At 38.9% G+C, this 23,163-nt stretch overlaps 1 protein-coding gene across 3 annotated transcripts in view; it reads right to left on the reverse strand.

Moving 5' to 3' along the window:
- Window positions 1–23,163, reverse strand: part of COL11A1 (collagen type XI alpha 1 chain) — a 166,757-nt gene that overhangs the window by 48,635 nt on the left and 94,959 nt on the right. For all 3 annotated transcript variants that reach the window (XM_076337918.1, XM_076337919.1, XM_076337917.1), the window contains 10 exons: window positions 21,996–22,049; window positions 19,804–19,848; window positions 19,620–19,673; window positions 19,480–19,524; window positions 15,431–15,484; window positions 14,495–14,548; window positions 9,744–9,797; window positions 8,715–8,822; window positions 7,853–7,942; window positions 7,506–7,559 (listed from right to left, as the gene is read on the reverse strand). In XM_076337918.1, coding sequence (XP_076194033.1) covers window positions 7,506–7,559; window positions 7,853–7,942; window positions 8,715–8,822; window positions 9,744–9,797; window positions 14,495–14,548; window positions 15,431–15,484; window positions 19,480–19,524; window positions 19,620–19,673; window positions 19,804–19,848; window positions 21,996–22,049 — 612 coding nt within the window. The remainder of the gene's footprint in view (window positions 1–7,505; window positions 7,560–7,852; window positions 7,943–8,714; window positions 8,823–9,743; window positions 9,798–14,494; window positions 14,549–15,430; window positions 15,485–19,479; window positions 19,525–19,619; window positions 19,674–19,803; window positions 19,849–21,995; window positions 22,050–23,163) is intronic.

Raw genomic sequence — 23,163 nt, forward strand, 5'->3', positions numbered from 1 at the left:
TATCCAGACAAAATGGAGAGAATGACTAGGTATGTAAAAATCTGCAGTGCTCTAAAAACAAAGAGGTACCTAGGGTGGACTAATTTTTTCCTGTCTTATTTATTGCACTTTCTGAGAATACAGATAGCGTACACTTTTAAGTAGTGCTGAAGGGGAAAAAGGAAAGGAAACAAGGTGTTCTGGTACTCAAAAACCTTCCTAAAAGGATACGAGGGAACAGATAACAGTATAGACTAGAACTTCTACTCAAATAAATGGAATTTCAGAATCAAAATGTTACATTTTGGTCTATCCATATTTGTTTATCGTTTAGTCAAAAGCCACACTGTGGAGTACTGATTTTAAATCCTTTTTGCAAGCTGGGTTAATTTCCAAACAGTGATCTATAACCAAAGTTCTCTGTACCTCATAAGCAAAGAAATGGATACCTGTTTGGAGGCACATCACAGCAAGAAACGACAGGGAGCAAAAGACATTTACACTCTAATTCCTAATATCTCCTTGATCACACAGGCAGATTCTGACCAAGTGTTCTTCTGTATTTGTGAAATGGATTCATGATAGCACAGGGGAAAAACTCCCTGTGCCTTGACACAGAGGTTAACTGCCATCTAACCTGCTTCTTCCCGTCTCTCCACAAGAGTCAGCATGTGCAGGGAGACAGAAGCATGATGCTCTCCTGGGTACAGGCAGAGCTTGGAGAATGGTGGAGCTTCTTTGTGCTTTTTTGCACCATCACTGGCTGAGGGCTCTGAGAGGAAATCCAGCTTTGCCAGTCCTGATACTTCCTGAGGATTCGAGATGCTGTACATCCTTCCTGTGTCCTGTAGATAGGGCAGCATGGGAACAAAGACAACGGAGTATTCTGTTCCATTATATTCTACGTACGAGCTAGTCTTGTGCTTACAAGTCTAATGGGAAAAACTATTTCAATAAGAGCAACACAGTTAACCTTGAAATTTGTGGACTCACTGGAAACTGAGAAGCAGAGAGCTGTCCTCTCCCTCTAAATTTCTATATTTTCACACCTTTACACAGCATCTTTGTTTTGTCTTTTAAATAATTTACAATTTTTGCAGCAATAGAGCACTGTTAAAGCCTTGTTTGCTGTATAGTAATATTTCTCCAGCTTTTCAGCTTGACACCTACAAGAAAGTTTGTAACACTTTAAAGTTATTGATAATTTCACTTGTCCAACTGATACACTAGAAGTGGGGTGATACATCGTGGAATAGATAAGTAATAGGTGCTGTAGCCTGAGGCTCTGAATATCCAGGTTTTTTTCCGTGTTTAAGCAAGATCAAATTTGCTGGCTTTTGGAACATTGGAATCTTAAGATGCTTTCACCTATGAGGGCCCAATTTTTTGCTTTTATTCATGGCGTACTTTTCCTGGACTGACGCCAGTAGCATAACTGGTACTAATTCCATAATAATTCCTCCAGATAACTGTGGCAGAAAAGAATGCTGAACGGTTGCTCCAAATATTTTTGCAAATTGTCTCAGTAAGATCTAATTTTGCATGAATGTTCAAAAAAAGTATTCGTGCACAGACCATAGATGACCTTATCCTTCCAGGTGTTGATTTTTCTTTTTTTTTAAAGTCTGGGTAGATGCCTAAGTTTCAGTCCTATTTCTGTTATTTTACTTCCTAAGACTTCAGTGAATTCAACAAGAATAATTCACTACCCTGCAGCCATACTACCATGGTCTCTGATCTTGTCAGCTCTCATAAGCTAAACAATTTTAGGTCATCTCATCAGCAGGATGCAAGAGCAGAGAGGAAAAAAAAATCCAAATAACTCATAGATCTTTCCTATATCAGACAGCAGACACTAACAGTGGCCATAATTTCTAGCAGCTCTTTTTACTCAGTCAACTTTTCATGTTTATCTTTGCATCATCTTTATTTGTTATACTTAAATTTCACATGAGTTATGAACAGGAAGTACACTTTCTGTTTTCAAGGATCCTCTCATTTCTCTGTGAGAATGGTCTCTGATCAAAGCAGAACACATTAAACTACAGTTACAACTCAGAAAAGCATTTCAGGCAGCTTCTGAAGTCTGTTCTCTCTTTCTATGTTTATTATCTTTTTTTGTCACTCTGTCCCACTATGAAACAATCCCCTTATATTACTAAACTCCTTGCTAACCTGTGGTCTTGCAGTGGTACTCACATCCTGGAATCTTTTTATTAATTTGGGGGGGGGGTTAAAAACTTTTCTACAGAATGGAAGTGTCACACTTTGTCTTGTATTTCTCTTATACAGACTATAAACTCATTAGTAACCTTGTTTTTATCTCTCTTTCTGTGAAGAGATATGTAATTATAGCTATCGTATACATTACGTAGTAGTAGCAAAACTTTTTACTGATGGTTAACAAAATGTTCAACAAGTGAAGATCCCCATGACTGAAAAATGTTATCAGATAGAGGAAGACAGCTCCAGATAGCTCAGTACTGATAATTGGGTAGCCTACAGCTGGCTTACTGAGTCCAATTTGGGCATCCTATTCCTAAATGAGCTAATGAAAAATGACTGATTGACATTCCGAAGAGCTTTCTCTCATCAGCATTCAGCATTCCACACCGTAGTGTGAGAAGGGAAGAAAACAAACAGAAGACAAAGACAGCAGATAAAAGAGAACTGTTAAAAAACACCAAACCAAAACCCCACAACAAAAACCCCCAGAAAAAAACCCTTGCTCTGCAGTGCATTCACGCATCTCTCTCTTTTGTCCAAATCCCTCTAAGCACAGTAATTGGCATGCACAGTATTTGGAGCAGTCATTTGTTTGCTATGCTTGCAGATGTATGCACTAGCCAAATAAAGCTTATAATTGACTATATATGCTAGTTAGGAGCAATTGGTATTGGCAGGGAGTTGGAGGAAAATCATCCAGTGGCATGAATTCTCTTCCTATTATAAATGGCAAATGAAGACTCCATTATAATTACACTTCTGTGTGTACCCTCTGTTGGCTAAAAATAGATGGGAAAATATTTTAGGACTATTTGATGCTGACGGTCTGCTGTGAGCTACTGTGAAAAAAAGCAAGCTGTTGTGGTTTAATTGTGGCCCTTGCCAGATGCACAGAAACCCAGTATTAAGGGCACCTATGCATCTTTTGTCACTGAAAAACACTTTCAAGATAACAAGTGAGTAATTAAAGATGAAATAGAAAAAAAATCCCACTGAGGACTTCTGGAATACTCTCAGGTCAGCTTGGTGCTGTTTGTGCCTCAAGTGGCCTGCTTGCACTACAGTGAACTCAAAGTATATTTAAAAAAAAAAAAGTTTACCTTTCAAACTCTCTTTCCACTCAGCCCCCAATTCCTGCACCCACTACATCTGTTTCTCCAAGATCGGAAAAACAATATGCAAAAAATTCTGAGCTTCCTAATTGATTCTTTCTATGATGATGTTTACCTTAGCAGGAAGCGTGGCCCCAACAGGAATGGATTTATAAAGTGAAGAAGCAGTTGGTACTCTGCTCCTGACACCCATACTCTGTGTATTTCTGGACTATACTTCATGATAATTCTAGTCTGGCACTGAACTCCCATTAGCTGGCGTTTATTACAAGCACTCCTGGAATTTCTATTCCAATTTAGTTTCACATGAAAGGAATACTGTTCATGAGCTCCAAGAGAGCTCCATGATTTGAACCAAAGGATGGTAAATGGGGATGATTGAGACATTCGCCTCAAAAAGGCTCTGGTGTTTTGAACTAAAACACTAATGTATACACACCCTACAAGAATTGGAAAAACATGGATCATCTGAATTTAAATACAAACGTGTATTTCAGAATATGGACAACCGTCACTGAACAAGATACGTGCTTTTGCCTCACAACCTTATGTGATGCATATTTATGAGAAACTACGATAGTAGTGGCACAGCTACGGTGTGGGCATCCTGTCTGGGAAAGTGGGGTGTGTTAAATGTCAGGTATGCTTGTGCTGTCTGGTTTGTGCACGCTCAGAAGAGTTCTGGTTCATTGCACCTGAACTAACTATCTGCTTGAGAGGTTAGTCCAGCCTTAGGGCCTCCTTTAACAAAGAATGAAGACATGACCTTTACATTGAAGAGACTATTCTGGTCTATGCTTTCTTGATTTTGATTCATCTTTTCTTCCAACAGTTCAGGTTCTTCCAATGGGGTGGGATGGTATCCCTTTCGACTCTCCCTACTAGCTTCCATTCCATTCCATTCCATTCCATTCCATTCCATTCCATTCCATTCCATTCCACTCCATTCCCAGCTACCTTGTTTTGCTGCCTTTTGGGAACGTACATGTACTGCATGGTGTTAAGAAGAACTGTAAATCACAAATGCAAGTTCTTGATTTAAAGAATAGAAGCTTAAAGGCATTAAGAATTCAATAATTAATTTTAAGAATTCAAGTACCAAGTATTAAGAAATCAAGAAGTAAACCTTAAAAATGTGCTACAGCAGATCTTTTCCAATAATGTAGAAATAATCCAAAAGCAAGAACCTTTATACTACGTTGGTTTCTTTTCCTCCCTGTTTAATACATTCTAATCTCAATATGAATTGCAGGGACATGAGAGCTTTATTGTTGAAATGCATAGAATTTCAGCTCCTCCGTTACTTTTTTGTCTAACAGGAATAGCTGTGCTGATTATTTTTTTACTTCAGTTGCACTGAATGAAAGAAATAAGTTGACAAGATGACTGTCAAAATCCACACAATTCACATTTGGGAATAACTGTACCATGTTTTGAATACCAGTGCATCCCTGTAGAACTGCCTTGCATAAAAAATGACAACAGAGAATAGGTAACTTTAAGCATATCCTACTTCAAATACCTTTCAGTGGATAACTACCAGAAACTGAAGTGAAAGAGGCAGCAGAGGTATAAATAGTAGAAGTCCAAATGTGAAACAAAAATCCAAATGTAAAGAGTTGTTGAGCAGAGGGCCATCTAGAAAAAGCCTAGTCACACTACTCAAGGGAGAATAATTTACTGTTTTTGAGTAATATATGAGTACATATCACTGCTTTTCTCTCTATCATAAAGAAAAACAACTACAGCAATACAAAAAGTTGGCAAATACATTTTTATGCCTATGTTAAGCTTAAAATGTTGAGAAGGAATATTACTGCATGACATGATTTTACATAGCTGTTATTAGCCAAGCAAACATAATTTGTAACAGTTTCACTGATCCTGTCTATAGGCATGGTCCACACAAGAAGTACAGTAAAGAGAGAGTCTTCAAAGCAACGGATGGGTTTTGGTCATCTTATCTTCTAAAATTCTTAAGTAACTGTATACTGCATCATTTCTTTACATATTCATAAAATGGTATTGTTAATAAGCCATTCTTATATTCTGGCATGATCTATTTTCTCATGGATTTCAATGGGAGATTTCAAGTTGCATGTTACTATTTTCCAAAATAAGATTGTCTTGTACAATGCTCATCATACTTTCTCAAAGTTCTTAAGCTTGCTCTACAATTTTTCCCTTTTCCTACAGAATCTCAACTTTCATTGAAAAATATGTAGATACTGTGGCAAAAAGAATGGTATAGTATGCCTGCTGCTATATCATTTTCTGTACCAATTTCAAAGCACTTCAAAACAGGATTAAGATGTGGTTCCTTCTTTAAGCATGCTGAGGTCTCCAAACTCTGAGTGAAAAATCTCAACAGATTCTGAGAGGACTGTCTTCAAACTTTTTTTAAGATAGCAAATAAATAAGAAATTGTAAAGTAGTGGTGGAAAGAAATAGACTATGTGACATTTCGCAACTATACGGATATCACTGAACATGAGTAGAATATTTATCAGTTTTATTCTTTATGGACGAAACATTCTGCTATCCCAATCTAAACAAAAAGAATCTGTTTCACAATGAGTTAAAATGAATCAGAACTTACACATAGGCTGGTATATGATTCAAAATATTAGATGCAGGAATAAGGGAGTGAAAGTAGTGATGCCACATATTTAAAAGCTAGCTTAGGCCATGCAGAACACCAGCAGTGTTTTAAACATTATGTAGGTCAACTGTATGAGTGAACTGCAGTCGTACAAAGGGAACACAGCTGTGTTGGGTTTGCATGGCAAGGTTTTGGTAGCGGGGGGGGCTGCAGGGGTGGCTTCTGTGAGAAGACGCCAGAAGCTCCCCCCATGTCCGATAGAGCCAATGCCAGCCGGCTCTAAGATGGACCTGCCGCTGGCCAAAGCTGAGCCCATCAGTGACGGTGGTAGCGCCTCTGGGACAACATATGTAAGAAGGGGGAAAAAATTGCTGCACAACAGCAGTCGGACGAGAGGAGTGAGAATGTGTGAGAGAAACAACTCTGCAGACACCAAGGGCCGTGAAGAAGGAGGGGGAGGAGGTGCTCCAGGCGCTGGAGCAGAGATTCCCCTGCAGCCCGTGGTGAAGACCATGGTGAGGCAGGCTGCCCCACTGCAGCCCATGGAGGTCCATGGTGGAGGAGATATCCACCTACAGCCCGTGGAGGACCCCACACCAGAGCGGGTGGATGCACCCAAAGGAGGCTGTGACCCCATGGGAAGCCCACGCTGGAGCAGGCTCTTGGCAGGACCTGTGGACCCGTGGAGAGGAGCCCACGCTGGAGCAGGTTTGCTGGCAGGACTTGTGACCCCGTGGGGGACCCACGCTGGAGCAGTCTGTTCCTGAAGGACTGCACCCCGTGGAAGGGACCCACGCTGGAGCAGTGTGTGAAGAACTGCAGCCCCTGGGAAGGACTCATATTGGAGAAATTCGTGGAGCAGGGGAAAAGTGAGGAGAAAGGAGCGGCAGAGACAATGTGTGATGAACTGACCGCAAACCCCATTCCCCATCCCCCTGTGCTGCTCGGGGGGAGGAGGTAGAGAATTCAGGAGTGAAGTTGAGCCCGGGAAGAAGGGAGGGTGAGGGGAAGGTGTTTTAAGACGTCTTTTTTATTTCTCGTTATCCTACTCTGATTTGATTGGTAATAAATTAAACTAATTTCCCCAAGTCGAGTCTGTTTTGCCTGTGACGGTAATTGGTGAGTGATCTCTGTGTCCTTGTCTCGACCCACGAGCCCTTCATCGTACTTTTTCTTCCCCTGTCCAGTTGAGGCGGGGAGCGATAGAGCAGCTTTGGTGGGCACCTGGCGTCCAGCCAGGGTCAACCCACCACAACTGCATGAGTCCACTATCCACTATCCATAGATTTTCCACTATGGAAAACCTCTTTCAACTCAGCAATAACTTGTGTAACTGGCAAGTATTGAGCAAGTAAATCTCATACCTACTGATAGCAGAAGCCTTAAGATATTTGCAACTTTCCCATTCCTTGAATGTTTATTAGTATGGATAATTAGTAGAAAATAATTATTGATCATTTTGAATGACACACATCTGTCTGCTGTTTTACAGACTGTGTTGATGAAAACACCACAGCAAGTAAAGAAGAAAAAAGGTTACTATGTAATACTGTTTATATTTCCATAAAATTATTATGTTTACTTACAACTGGGCCAGGTGGGCCTTGTGGGCCTTCCCCTCCTTTCAGACCAGCTGGACCCTAAAAAATGGGGGGGTGGAAAAAAAAAGCTTATCTCTTACACTAGAAAGATCAAGAGTTATTTTTGCAACACATGTAATAGGAAGAATGTAAAAATCCAAAGACAGAAAACCGAATAAATTCCTTTTTGCTTACATAGCTAGTGATACTTAACAATGTTGCATGCTTGATGTCTGTTCTCCTACTGCATTCGTTTTTAAGCACAGTAGAAGGTTCCATAAAATAAAAGAGTTAATCCATTGTTTCTTGTATTTAGAAACATCATATCAATTGTTCTAGTGCTTATATCATACCTGAGCACCTGGAAGGCCTCTCTCTCCAGGGAAACCACGAAGACCTGCTGGTCCATCTTTCCCAGGAATGCCTTGAGGGCCTGGGTCACCCTGGGAAATATATTACATTTTGATTTAAGGAAAAAAAAGTGTAAACTGCTTATGTTAGTAATTACATGAGTGAAGAAATTGAAATACCAAGTCCTAGTTATAGTAATGACAAAAAAGAGTACGCCCCCACCTAATTCTTTTAAGATTTTCAGTACATTAGTCTATCAATATGGTTAAATTTATAACAAGCTCTGACAAAATACAGTATTATTTATAGAATATAAATAGTGAAAAACACAGCAAGCCATAAAAAAGTTTAAAGATACATTCATTAAAAATTTACAATGCCTATTTAAAATGGAAGATTGAATAAAATTACATAGTAACTAGATAAGCAATATTTTTCTTGTGCCCCAGTGGTGGCCAAAAAGTAAGCAAAGAGCTAAATTTAGTCAGTGAAATTCTGCCTTGCAGCCAGTACTACACATCCTACTTTAAATGCCAGTGTACAATTTTCCACCTTGGTGTGAACATGTCATTATTACGTCTTTCCATAGTGAATGTGTGGTATATGTAAACTAGTTTTTTATTTTTTATTACAAAATTACTGATTATTGGCTCAAGAGAATTCTCATTATTTCAATGGAAGCAGACACAGCTCTAAAATTGGAATGTTCCAGTCTTCAAAATCCTTCTGGGTGAAACGCGCTAATCATGATTTTATATTGTATGCTCTGATTTTATTCTGCATGTTCAGCGTGATGATTCGAAAAGTGAGACTGGCGGCAATTTATCTGTCCCTTCTAATTTGTTCCCCAGAGCCACATCATACCTTAGCACCTTCTTTTCCTGCAGCACCTGGGAGGCCTTGTTCGCCTGGTGGGCCAGGAGGACCTGGATGACCTCTTTCACCAATTGGGCCAGTCTCCCCAGTAGGACCCTAAGCACAAAAGTAAACCTTCAGTCACCTCAAGGTATTTAATGTCTTGGGGGGGTGGAGGTGGGGAGAAGCAGATTCTTAATATCCAGCTGTTATGAATATCTGTTAGAAAACAGTATTACCACTGGTTAGCATACATTCCTCACCTTCCCTCCAGGCAAAGCTGACTTACGAAACATCTTTGTCCTATAAAATAAAACTTGCGTTGCATTCTGCCTGCAGACGCGTCTGTACAGCTTCCAAAGAGTGAAATCCCGACCTTCCTCCTTCAGCAATGAAACTTTGAAATGGTGCGTACCCACGTATGGGAGGAGGTTACAAAAAGGACACGGGAGGGAAATCCATGTACTACGCTTGTCTTGAAACACTGTCTGTACTGTTCTTTTTCTGAATAAGATGAATTGGAAGGTAGGAGAGTTGAAAGATATCTCTTCAGATTCACTAGCAGAAAATTTTCCCTGAGGGAATTACCTAAAAAAGCTCATGCAATCCAAATGCTTGATTTTCTTGCAAATAAGTAAGATTAGATCAAATGAAATTTTGATAGTGAATCTCTCCACAATCTAAAAGTGACTGAAATTTGGCCTCTGACAAGAAGGTCACATGTTGTATTGTTCCTTCTAAACTATTTCATGGTAGAGAACTCTGTCTTCTTGACTTCTGTAAAGCACCAACTTCTTAAGCACATGAAGAAAACACACAAAAAAGGAAGTGGAAAGGTAACCCCAACATCTGCATATTTTGTGGAATCACTAATGATCACTAAGTACACCTTTCTAAAATTGTTATGCATAATTTGTTACAAAAGTTAATATAACCATTGATATGGTCCTTTTAATACAACAAAAGCAACCGCCTTAGCCATAATATAACCATTAAACATTGGTCTTATGAAGTTAACTATGAAATTAAATGATATACCTGAGGGCCAACAACACCACCAGGACCAGGAGGACCAGTTTTTCCTTGGAAACCCTGTGAAATAATTATAGAATACCATGTTACCCAGGACAAGATACAGAAGAGCAAAATTCATATCTGTGATGAAGATGAGAAAGAGAAATCCCATGTCACACATTCCTTCCCTTCAGGAAATAAAAATGAGAAATTCTTTTTTCCTGTGTGTACTTAGAAGTGAAATACTGATGAATCTTTCTCATCTCTATCAGTTCCAATCTCTCTGAGGTGGTACAGCAGTAAAAATACCAGTCAATTTTACAGATCTCTCTAGGTGAACCTGATTAGGTGAGTCTGAGTGCATAAGTGATGCAGCTAAAAGACAGCTGAAAATACATTTTTACATATATACATTATGAATCATAAGCCAGACATACAAATGCTTTTTAAGAAAGACACAGATGGTGGATTTAGTTGGAGGGGCATTAAAGATAAAGGGGAGGTTAGACAGAAAGAAAATGAAAAGAAATAGAGATCCAAGGAAGATGAAGGTTGCATAAAGACGGTAAAAAAGGCAGCATGAGTGCCACAAAAAGAATGAAGTTAATGAGAAATTGATATGATGACGAAAACTGGGAAGCAGAGCATAGAAGGGAAATGTTTTTGGGACAGTTTTTCAGAACACTGGCAAATTTTACTGAATTTTTATTTTCTAATCAGTGGGCCCAGATTTCCGTCTAAAATTAGTCAATAAGCTGAATGACAACATCACTTTATAGTAGCAGTGTTTAATGTATCTTTGAAACGTGCTAAATTTTTTCTTTCAAATATTGGAAGTGTGTTGCTGCATAAAGTTAGGAGAGTGCATTCACTGCTGTATCACATCCAGGGTTCCACACAGCATCCCCTGCCTAGCAGCCTGTATCTGCCTCCTACTCTGCTCACCTGTGTGAAAACAAAGGTGTCATCTGGCCCACATTTCTTATAAATGTTGGGCCCTGCTCAGCATTCCTCTGGGCACAGTCTCATTGACAGTTGCCCCATTTCATCAGATCCGTTTTAAGCTTTTTTTACCTTCCTCAATCTGATTCTCTTCTTGCTGCCAGCCAGACGTTATCATAGAATCATAGAATCATAGAATCATTGAGGTTGGAAAAGACCTCTAAGATCATCGAGTCCAACCATCAACCCAACACCACCATGCCCACTGAACCATGTCCCTAAGCGCCTCATCTACTCGTCTTTTAAATACCTCCAGGGATGGGGACTCAACCACTTCCCTGGGCAGCCTGTTCCAATGTTTCACCACTCTTTCAGTAAAGACATTTTTCCTCACATCCAATCTAAACCTCCCCTGGCGCAACTTGAGGCCATTTCCTCTCGTCCTATCACTTGTTATTTCGGAGAAGAGACCGACCCCCACCTCGCTACAACCTCCTTTCAGGTAGTTGTAGAGAGCGATGAGGTCTCCCCTCAGCCTCCTTTTCTCCAGGCTAAACACCCCCAGTTCCCTCAGCCGCTCCTCATCAGACTTGTTCTCCAGACCCCTCACCAGCCTCGTTGCCCTTCTCTGGACACGCTCCAGCACCTCGACGTCCTTCTTGTAGTGAGGGGCCCAAAACTGAACACAGTGTTCATGGTTCAGTTTGGCCCATAACTGTTTAGGCACTCTCTCTCAGACCTCTGAAATGATCCAGATTAAAAACAAATACAAAAGTACCCCTTTGCTCTAATGACTGAAAATCAGAACTGCTGCAGATGGAATCATTCATGTGTCCCTTCCCTTACACGGTCAAAGCTTCTTCTGAAGCCTATTGCAAGGAAAGACAAAGGAATGTTGAATATTACCCATTTCCTGAAAGTACCTTGAGAAGACCTGCTATTCCCAGGTTTGCAGAATGCATTGATTCTTTGCAGTCTATTCAATGATTCTTGATGCTAATGATGGTTTTACTACTCTGCTTTCTCTCTCGTGTCACCAACTTATCTATTCCTACAGATTCAGATTTGTAAAAGAAGTAATAAACAAAGGAGATTTCGGCAGCAAATACTGAAGATGACCTGAACATCCCATGGGTTCATCTAAAATATTTAGTATTAAAAAATTTACACTAATGTCTCATGACTGTAAGTGCCTAATTAGCCTCCATTTTTTTTTATTTTCTGTGAAAGACAATTTAATAAAACTGAGTTTATTGTAGTAAGAAGAAGCTCCTTGATTAATTCTAATAGACGAAACAGCTAGTATACTTCTATTTTATCCTTTCACAGGCATGAAACACTAAATTCTTGCATAACACCAGACAATCTAACAATCTCTGCAGTTGATGCTTCCTGCCAATCTGAGATTGATATCACTGAAATTGATAATCACTTCTAAGGACAAACTAGCTTAATATTGTTTTTCGGTATCTAGTTTATTCCTACATTTATATTCCAAATTATTTATCACGGTATTGCTGTTCCTATGTCTAGAATTTCAGCAAATAATGGCAGTTCTTCAAAGCGCATGTGGCTTACTGGGGGAAGAAACCGTAGCCTTTTCTCCACTAATACTTACCTCAGTTGTCGTCAACATATGCTTATTATTCCATGAGCAAGCTGCAGAGTGCAATCTGGGAATCTGGCGCTCTAATTTGTTAAGCTTGCATATGTCTCTCAGCCTACATTGTTATAATGCCCACATGCACCACTGAACTTTAATGAGATATACGCCTAAATAAGAAACAGAATGCTTAAGACCCTGATTTACCAGTGAGTGCAATGAATGTTTTCTGATATATACATTTTTAAAAAATCTGAAATGGAAATCTTCATTGAAAAAAGAAGTCAACAAGTTTATTTTTTGTTTTTAAAAAAACCTGTTTTTCTACAAAAACATATACATGAGAACCCATGGGGAAAAAATATTTTTAAAATAATCCTGGCCCAAGTATACATATACACAGGGCAGAAAACAATGCTAACGAAAAGCTGCATTTGCTCCTAAATTACTCAAGTTTTATGTCAGTCTAACCCTACTAAACCAAAGGAGATACAAAATTAGAGAACCACAACATTGATTGAACCCAGAGGGACATGGTCCAAACATCACACAGTAGCAGAGTCCATAGTTTCATTGTATTTTGCATCTTTCATTTCTAGTCACGAGTGAAATCAAGAAATTATAGAATGGTTGAGGCTGGAAGCGACCTCTGGAGGTCATTTGGTCCAACTGCCCTGCTCAAGCAGGGCCACTGAGAGCCGGTTGCCCAGGAATATGTCCAGACAGCTTTTGAGTATCTCCAAGGATGGAGACTCTGCAACCTCTCTGGGTAATCTGTTCCAGTGCTTGGTCACCCTCACAGTAAAAAAGTGTTTCCTGATGTTCAGATGGAACCTCCTCTGTTTTAGTTTGTGCCCATTGTCTCTTGTCCTGTCACGGGGCAACACTGAAAAGAGCCTGGCTCCATCTTCTTTACACCCTCCCTTCAGGTATTTATATACTTCGATAAGATTTGACCTGGGCCTTCTCTTCTCTAGGCTAAACAGTCCCGGCTCTATCAGTCTCTACTCATAGTAGAGATGCTCCAGTCCCTTAATCATCCTAGCGGCCCCTTGCTGGCCTCTCTCCAGTAGGTCGCTCTCTCTTGCACTGAGGAGCCCAGAACTGGCCTCAGCAGGGCTGAACAGAAGGGAAAGATCACCCTGCTGCAGCCCAGGACACTATTAGCATTCTTTGCCGTAATGGCACGTTACTGGCTCATGTTCAAATAAATAAGAATGAAGGGAAAATAGTAATTGTGCTTTTTCTTATCAGACTAAAGGACAATTTTGAGCTTCCTGCATTCGGAACAATGATCCAAATTCATTTTTATGGTACACAAGACTAGTCTTTGCATCATTGCAAAGAAAAAGAACAAAGAAGCAGTCAGTAATGTTTCTCTCACACACAAAAGAGCCACTATCGTTGCAAAGCATTACAATGCTACAGTACTAGTGGAAGAAAATACAGTTTTTCAGAATGATGTGTTACTTCAAGCTCTGCGCTCTCCCTTCCAGCAGTGGAAGTGACTCAGCAGTCACTAACAGATTTCCAGTGAAGTTGGAACCCAAAACACATTCTACATGCTGAGAAAATTTCTCTCTAAATTCATTTATGGCTTTCTCTAGCTCTGAAAAATCTGAGTAAGAATTTTATCTTATTTCAGTGGGACAGGAGTAAGGTTTTGGCACTACAGAAGTAGACAGTTTTTTTAAATAATTCCAGTAAAACTGTTACATGTTAACTTTTTTCATTTTGCTGCCAGAATTTATTCATCGTGATTCTTAGGAGGATTACATAGGATATAGTTTCAAAATTTAAGATTTTTTTCACAGGTTGAATCATTCCTGATCCTACTTTCCAAAGCTGTTAGCTTTTGAGTTTCCTAGCTGCTTACCATTAGTAAGACTTTTTATTATATTATTTATGTTACATGGCATTCAGTGAGAAAAGAACCATATAGTAATCGCCTGACAAATCTTTATTAAAATGGAGATCTGAGTATTAATTTCTTTTACTTCTACTGACTATTTAAGCTCATTGTGATGTTACTAACCAGGCACAGCAAAGAATAACCTCTCTCTTGTAGCACGGAAACAAAATAAAGCTTTCTCATACCTAATCTACCAACTGTAAGAAAACTACAGCCTCTTCCCCTTTTTCTCTGTTGTCTCCGTTTCTTTAGTTTTGACCACACAGTCATGGCCTTTGGAGGTTTACAACACTAGCACAGTAGAGTACATTTACTTACAGTCTCACCCCGCTGCCCTGGGTGCCCAGGCAGGCCGTCTTTTCCAGGTGGCCCCTGAAATTGTAAAATACATAAATCAAAGCATTTCTTAGCCATCCTTAATTCTGAAAAAAAGTGTGCAATTAGCTGTAAGAACCTCTGATCTCTTTGTTTTTTCTAGACTAGGCTTCGGTACAGCTTAACTGCTCCTACATCAGCTAACTGATTTTAATAACACATTTGCCTTATGTCCTCCCTGATGTGTGTTAGCAATTTCTTGGAGAGTGACTGTTAGGTTGTCAAATGCATGCATGTTCAAAATGGATTTCTGTAAATTCAGAAATCATGGGAAGTCCCTATAGTTCCCTTCCATTTTTCTTTGCTTAATGACTCAGTTAACACAAAACTACGCATTACAGGAGTATTTGATGAAATTTCAGTTTTTGGCATTGGAAAAAAAATAACAAATGCATGGGTGAAAAAAATCACAGGTGGTTTGATGCTTTTGTACTTACTCCACATGAGCAGAAACACACTAGAAGAGCAGTATAACTAGTTCAGGCTGCAGCTCAAATGTGCTATTACTTCTATACATTTCTGCTACTAATGAATGTCTCCTTCCTCTTCATTTTTTCCTCAACAAATCAATTGTTAAAAAAAATATACACCAGCAAACTACTATTTTGCCTAAACTCAGTCTGTCACCTGGACATTGGCATCAACATACTAGAAGACTTGCAGTTTAGTACATTATGCTGAATGTCATATGAGCTGCACCTATGATAATTTTGAATATGTGCGTTCTTGTCTTAGCCTTAAAGCTAATATATATAATAGCATATTTGTAATCTATACATAAACCATCCCTTAAATAAATCTTCAAGTACTAACTTCAGAAACATTGTATGAAAAATAACATTCCTGTTGTTGCACGTACTTAATTAAAAAGATACTTACTGGAGGTCCCTTTGGTCCGGGGAATCCAACAGGTCCCTGAGGCCCTTGTGGTCCCTGGTATAAAGGCAACCAAACACGTAAAGTTTTACTCTAGCTGCCATGACACTGGATTGCAAAGTTTGCTATGAACTCTGCACATAATGTCTGGTTATAAGCATGAAGCATCAGCTCCACTGCCATAAATATTGGTAGCAACAATTCACATGCACGGACATTGGAGGGGATTTCCTGAAACCAATACTGCCTGTGTAGGAATGCAGTAAGAAAAAAGAAAAACTACTTATATAAAGTATGTCTGCGTCTGACCCCTGAAACTGTGCATAATAAAGTAGGAATCAATTGTGAGTAAGAAACATTGTTTTCTGTGTTGCATAAAACATGGGCATTAATTAATAGTCTGGTGGTCTTTTTAACTTTGAGTCCAACATTCATCTTTGGCAGTTCTTACACTCTGACAATATTTCAAGCCAGTACACAAGTACAAACTTCCAAATAGAGTAAGCTTTCCAGAGTTACCAGGGACTAAATACAACATTCTTGCTATCATGAAAAATAGTTGATAGCTGAAAAGAACCCCATGACGCATGAACATTTTATTTATATAGTTTTGTATATACACATATATATGGAGAGAGACAATTTTCATGCAACATGGTTTTACAGATTTAGTTAAAGATGATCATGTGAGTTAGTGTATTGTGTATGTATATGTACAAGTATATACATATACATGTGTACATACACGTATGTCCACGTACATCTATACACAGATATTTACACAAAGCACTAGCTTACATGACTAAGTTATCACCAAACACAACGGAGGCCAGCTTTTAAAATTTATTGCTGATATGCTGAAAGGGACCGTGTCAGCTTATTAAAAGAATTTTTCCTGTTTAGTTTTTAGTGTGCTAAGTCAAAGAGTAGCAACTTGAAAAACCTTATTTATTCTACGTGGTCCCACAGCAGAGCCATGTACCCTAGTCATATAGTGCAAGACTTTACCCTATTCTACTTGGTATATGACATCTGGTTTTGCCAACACATCAGCTGTCAAAATATGTTAGAAATGTTGGTTTGAAGTTTGATGCAAAAGACTTGAAGCAGGAGGCCACATCTCCCAAATTATGCTACTCTTTTGCTCCTCTGATAAAGCGCCAGCTGTTTCTGAGTTCCATAAACCTCACTCACTAGAGCCCAGGCTCACTTCCAGCGCGTGGCTGCCTCCTGCAGTAGGCGAAGCAGTGTGTGAATGTAGCTGTGGGAGAGGATCGCTTGTGCCCAACCTAGGAGAATTTGCCCTTAAGTGAATCTTATTGCAGGGCAGACCTTGATTATACTGTAATACTAAATCTGAGTCAACTAAGAAGCGCTAGGTAAAGGAAGAAATCTTTACGATCTTACTGCACCATCCGTCATTTTTATTTTCTCTTCCAAAACAGGTGTAAGGTTGTTTCTGAAACCTCCATAACACACAAATATGCTCCATATGAGGGTTTGGGTTTTTTTTAATGCTGCTGTCTCTGTGAACAAATGACCTTTCCTCATTTGCTTCTGGGTATAACATAAAACATAAAGTTTCACAAAAAAATGAAGGAGTTTTATAGAGGAAAACTATTAAAATTGACTCAGCTGCTGTACAAAATATATGAAAGAAATTGGTCTCTCTGAGGAATTGGGTTATAAGAGCACAACTCAAAGTTTTACTGTTAGTTGCACCTTCTTTCTCATAAATTCCCACTGTACTTTGATCCTCACATCTTGAGGCTTTTTAAGGAAAGAAGATTTGCATTTTTTTTAATTCACAATATGGCTTGCAGATTTCAAGCTGCTGGACTGATGGATTATGTGAGAAAAAGCACTAGAATACTAACAGCATGTTATCAAAATTACATTCTCTTTTTTGTCATTAAATTTCATTTTAACAGTAGCTACACAGGACAGATTAGTTAATGTTTACATGTCTGGTACCTGAAATAGTCTCAGCGGAGTAGAAATGACAGTTTTATTTTTTGGCTGAGATTCACCCCTATTGGGAAGCAAATAGATACCCCACACTTATATTACACGAGTGATATGAGACGTGGTGCTCTGCGATTCTTCATCTCTTTGCTCTAATCAATTTCTCTCCAGGGATGCCTTCATCTTGGATTGATCTGCTCACTGTTTTCAGTCCCCCCACAGCTTCTCTTCCTCACAACCTCTTGGAGCTGTCAGCAAACTCCTCCTTCACACGGCTCTGCTATTCACCTTCTGGTAGTCTGCCTCTGATGGTCCCCCCCAGCGTAAAACAACCTACAGTTCCTTTCTTGGACTATGCCTAGTTTTCTACACCCAACATCCTAGTTGACTCATTCCTCTCTTGAATCCCAGCTTCCTGCCCCTGTGTCTCTCTCTTACTTGCCACATCATTCCTGTTTTACCCAAACTTTCAGTTATTCCCCGCTCTCTATGTTCCACTTGGTACATTGTCTTTTGCTTGATACAGAGGTACTTTCAACTTCTTACTGCAGCCTCCCTTGGAGTGTTGCCTTCCATATGTACGGGCTACAGTCTAATTCTCCAGTCCCCAACTTTCCTTCTGTTCTCCTGTTTCCTACTGTTTCCTTCTGTTCTTCTGTCTCCTACTTCTCCTCTTTACTGCAAGAACCACTGTCCTGCCCCACTAACCAGTCTCTTAGACAGTTAAGTAATATTCTGCTTCAGGAATGAAAGAGCTAAAACGATGAGTACGAAAGGTTTTTAGTAAACTAAAACTTTTGTTTCCAGTGTACTTGGTATTAATTTTTTTGGCATGTGCTTTAATGGCTTTCAGTCAAAAGGAAAGGAATCCTTTTCTTAAGCAGAAAAATGTGATATAAAGGCATGTGCATTCCTTTACGTGTGTACAGCAGACAGATGTTTATTAATACTCTACTTGCAACTGCTAAGGATAAACCAAACAAAATTAACCTTAATTGCTTTCTGCAGACACACAAACTGAAAATTCGAGATTTCTAGAACACACTCATGCCATGCTCTTGCTATCATTAGTTTTATGGATGTCCTTATCTCCAGTAATCAACTCAATCAAACCATGTGGTCTGATCCTATGGCCTTTTTCCTTTTTCAGTTTGCTTAGTCATTCTAGCAAAAACAGTTTGCTGTTCCGCCAGTATTGTTACACCAAGCGTGCATGTATTCAGCAAGGAAATAGTGTAACAAAGCGACGTTACGGAAGGGGGGAAAATGCACAAGGAACTCCCTCCTGAGGAGTAAGACTTCTGGAGATCACTGGGACTTGGGGGTGGGTACTGGGAAAGGATTTATAGATTCTCCACACGAAAAAGGTTAGCAGTTTAATGAAATATGACTACGAAAGAAAAGTTTGTTCTTAAGCTTTGCAAAAATACTTTGGCAGAAAGCATGTCCACTTAAACTATCTGAGTCGGTTTTCAAGTGCTGCAATCTGATTTATTAATATTGTTTTTCTGTTATATACTGCTGTGTAATGGGCTGACTGTATATTGGATTTGTGTATTGATTGGTAATATAATAGCAAGCAGAAAATTTTATTTTAGCAAGCACAATAGGATTTCTCAAGCATGCAGAAAGTAGGCTGAAGGGAATTCTTAGCTGATCAGAACAAAAAAAATCAGCTGCTTTAAGAAAGAAGCTTCTGGAGATGGCTCGAGTGATTTGTAAATCTCATAAACAAGCAGTACGCTGCAGTAAATGGGGCATCCTTAAGAGCATAGGCTGGTAAGTACAACTGTAATTTGCATGGATAAATACAAAGTGCATGGATGTAATACAAAGTGTGTATGTAATTCTGTGTGTCCTATTTGTACAAAACCGAGCTACAGATGGAAGAAGCTTTCAGCAAACTTCAGCTACCCCTTTCATAACTTTGTGAAAAGCATCATTGGAATTGAGGCTTTGTCAGTTCTGCTTACTCTGGTCGAAGAAGGGCAAAGGCATGAGAGGGAGAATTAAAACAACCCTCCCACCCTCAAATCACACTCCTACATAGTGGGAAAAACAGCATGTACGTAAAAGCTTTCACATACCCTTTCACCTGGTGGGCCAGGAGGACCATCATTGCCTGCAGTACCCTAGAAAGCAAAGACAATATGTTCAAAGGTTAGACCTCTATTTTATTTAAAAGAAACAGCCTGTAGCCAACCTGTACAGTGTGCTTGACAACTACCTTTGGACCTGGTTTGCCAGTGGGACCTCTGGGACCTCTTGAGCCTCTTGGACCCTGTCAATTTAACACAGATGCACTTGAGGGTAATTATTGGATACTGTAATCAAATCAAAATAATTCTTCACAGTATAGTGGAGGCAAGTAATATAGGAAAGCCTCTAAATTGCAAAGCAAAAGTACATACTGTTGGTCCTCGCTGTCCTCTGGGGCCTGGTTTGCCATGTAAACCCTGTAGAGAAAAGTTCACAGAAATCACCTTAGCAGACACTGTATTTGTGAGATAAAGGGTTTTTTTTACTGAAGTGGGGGCAGAGTGCAACTCCCTTAGGTTTAAATGTTATCTTTAAGTATCTACTTTGCATTTCAATTTACAGAATCATGGTCCTTGATAAAATTGATTATCTTTCTGAGTTCACCGGGACTTGTAGCTAAATGCACTGAATTTGCCTCAGAGTCATATTCTGTCATAGGTGTTAGAACATTTTAAACTACTTTAAAATAGTAGCGAAGATGGCACACAACAAGCAGAGTCCCTCTGCAGCAGTCTAAAGCACTTGGCATCATTTCCAGTGTAATAAAAACCTTGAAGACAAAGTTGCCAGGTTCCCATGGACAGCTCCACAGGTTAACAGCGCAAAGAAAGGGCAAGCCTCTCTTTTTTTATAACAGAAATAGGGACTGTAATACCTACAGGGATTCTGCAGACTTGCATGGAGATACAGAACTTGCCAGAATACTAGCCCTTAATTTTTTGCTTCAATATATCTCCTAATCATACTCAACAGATTTCTTTCCTTAGGCTCGGCATTAGTATTGCTGTGCATTCTAATGCAAAGAAGCTTATAATTCAATAGAGTATTCTTTAGGTAGAAAAAGGAACCTGATGACTGGTACTTTCTAATCTCTGAGGTAAACACAACAGCAACAGAAAATCAGCAGAGATGTTTTAGCACAAAGCTTGCTTTTATTGGAAACCAATTAAATGCACACACCTGTTTTCTTGAGGTTTTTTTTTATATAGCTTTTATTTCACTTATCAAAATAAAAATTATGTGTTGTTCTTAAAATGCTACACAGCTTGTGAACTTCTCAGGGACAATGACTGTCTTTCCTAGTACCAGTGTGCGTGGTAGCATAAAACACAATGATATCCCTTTAGGCAAGGTGTATAATAATACCTGATTCACATTACAAAACCAGCAGTTATTGTCTCATTGATGATCAGCATAATACTTAAGTATGCTGCATAGACATTCTATGCATGCAGTTTCATGGTATTAATTACGTGGTTAGTATCCTAACTGAATTGAAAGCTTTATGAAGGCCTGATAACGGATCAATATAATTAGATTTTCATAATTTTAAGTCTGGTCTTTGATGTTATCATTTTACTTGTTTTTTTAATCTGATATCTTGATCAGCAGTCATGTCTCATTTTTCCCAACAAGGATGAACTGAATATTGTTTTATTGCTTGTGTCTGTCCATAACAACATATCTTTATCTTAGCTAAAATAATACAAGAACAATTTAAACCATACATAAGCAATGCAAATGCAATTGGATTTCATACATTTCATCTTAAAATCGTGTTGCTTTCGTGCTGCAAATTAAAATAGATTCTTAAGAACAATGATATACATTACTTCAGTTTGACTTTAAGTTGCTATGATCTACGGATTCTGACTCATTCTCTTAATTTCATCATCTTTCTAACAACATGTTCTGCTATGTTCAATTGAGCTTTAAAGACGACGGCACAGTGACCTTCTTTCTAACCTATATTTCATTTTTACAGTTTGAAGAATATGCATAACAGATTTTCCCTTACCTGCTTCAAGTAAAGAAAGCAGCAAAAGCTGTCATTTTACATCTATTTTTTAATATATGTAATAGTATATGTTCTTCATCTTGTCTGGTATATTTTGCATTTTCGAAGCTCAGCCTATAAAAAAGCTTGTGGCAAATCAGAATACTTATGAAATACAAGTTGAATTTCCTTAAGGGTAAATTGCATGGTAGCAGGATAATTCATGGGATACAGGAAAATAGTCCTTGCCAACTCACTCAGCTATACTGTCAAAAAAGATGCTTCAGCAAAGGTGATTTCTTGTCTCTTTTTCAAATATATAATTGTGGTAGCATACGCAGTGAGAAAGTGTCCAAGTTCCTGCGTATTTAGATTAATACCTTAAAGAATGAGAACTAGTGTCTCAGCATGTCCCATTTTACATAACTGTAGAGGTTCACCTTAAGCGTGAAAAGCCTGTTTTTAGAGTTCTTTAGATAGCAGCTTCTATCCTTAGGTTTCAGTGACTTCCCATAGCACTGAGTTCCAAAAGTTAATTAAGTGTCATGCAAGCATGAATTATCATACCCTTGCACCTTTCTCTCCATTGGCACCTGGAAATCCTGGGAAACCGGTTGAGCCCTACGTAAGAAATCAATGCAAATATCAGAGGATATCAATAGCAAAACAGTAGTATAGCCAACATTTAATTTATATGTAAAGCAGACCTCCAAAGTCATGTACATTATACACGTCAAACTTGCAAGTGTGACAGCTCTGATGAATAGTTGCAAATTAACTTACCATAATGCCTCAATTCCAGAATGCATTAAAAAAATCAATGTATAGAATGGACATTATTTGTCATCTTATTAGACAATAAAGTATTCATTAAATCTGCACTGGTTTTAACAGTAGGAAAGAAGTTATCAGTAACAGCCCACTAGAAATAACTATATCATAATGAAGAGGAACAAACAAGGCCTTGTTGCCTCACAGTATAGGAATTCTTTTAGAAAATAACTTCATTCAAAGTAATCGTAAGGTGTTGCCACACCTGAACAGTGGTCCTCTATTCACTTTACTGAGCTGTAAATTACTTCAGGGGCTTTATTCACTGTAGGCTGACCACTGGCCAGTGTCATTTAACTGATACGTGCAACTTGTACATGTGCTTATATGCTCATCTCGTACGCAGAATTTATGGGGAGATTGTTTCTATATATAGGAACTGCTTCCAGGCATTATTCCTACTTCTCCTTTTTTCTCCCCTTTCCTCCTGCTAACGGCCCGGTCTAATCTCAGCAGTACTATTTTCTTCTTTATTTCTGGTATACAGGTCCAGAGGGACAGCAGACTTGTTACCTGCCAAGGTGTTAATTTGTCATAAGGGACTTGGGGTCAAAGAAGTGATAGACTTGATAAAATATACTTGTAAGTGACCGGAGATGAAAATCAAAGCAGTGTGTGGTTTGGCCAGCCACTAAACCTACTGGCCAGACTCCCTGCTGTGATAATGCATCTGTATCTGTGCAGCTCGCTATTAGTATTTTAGCGGCAAATAAAATGCATACAACAAAAACTTAAAATAGAATTTCTTGGTGCTCTTCTTTGAAATGTCAGTAAGTATTTTTTCCTTTTTTCTCTTTTTCTTACTGATGCTTTCCTTTTAATGAATCTTGTTTCACACAACCATTCCAATTACCCATTAATGACGTAGGGGCAGTACAACTTCACTGACATGGACTCTAATGAA

This window comes from Aptenodytes patagonicus, chromosome 5 (assembly GCF_965638725.1).
Source record: "Aptenodytes patagonicus chromosome 5, bAptPat1.pri.cur, whole genome shotgun sequence".
NCBI classification, from domain to species: domain Eukaryota; kingdom Metazoa; phylum Chordata; class Aves; order Sphenisciformes; family Spheniscidae; genus Aptenodytes; species Aptenodytes patagonicus.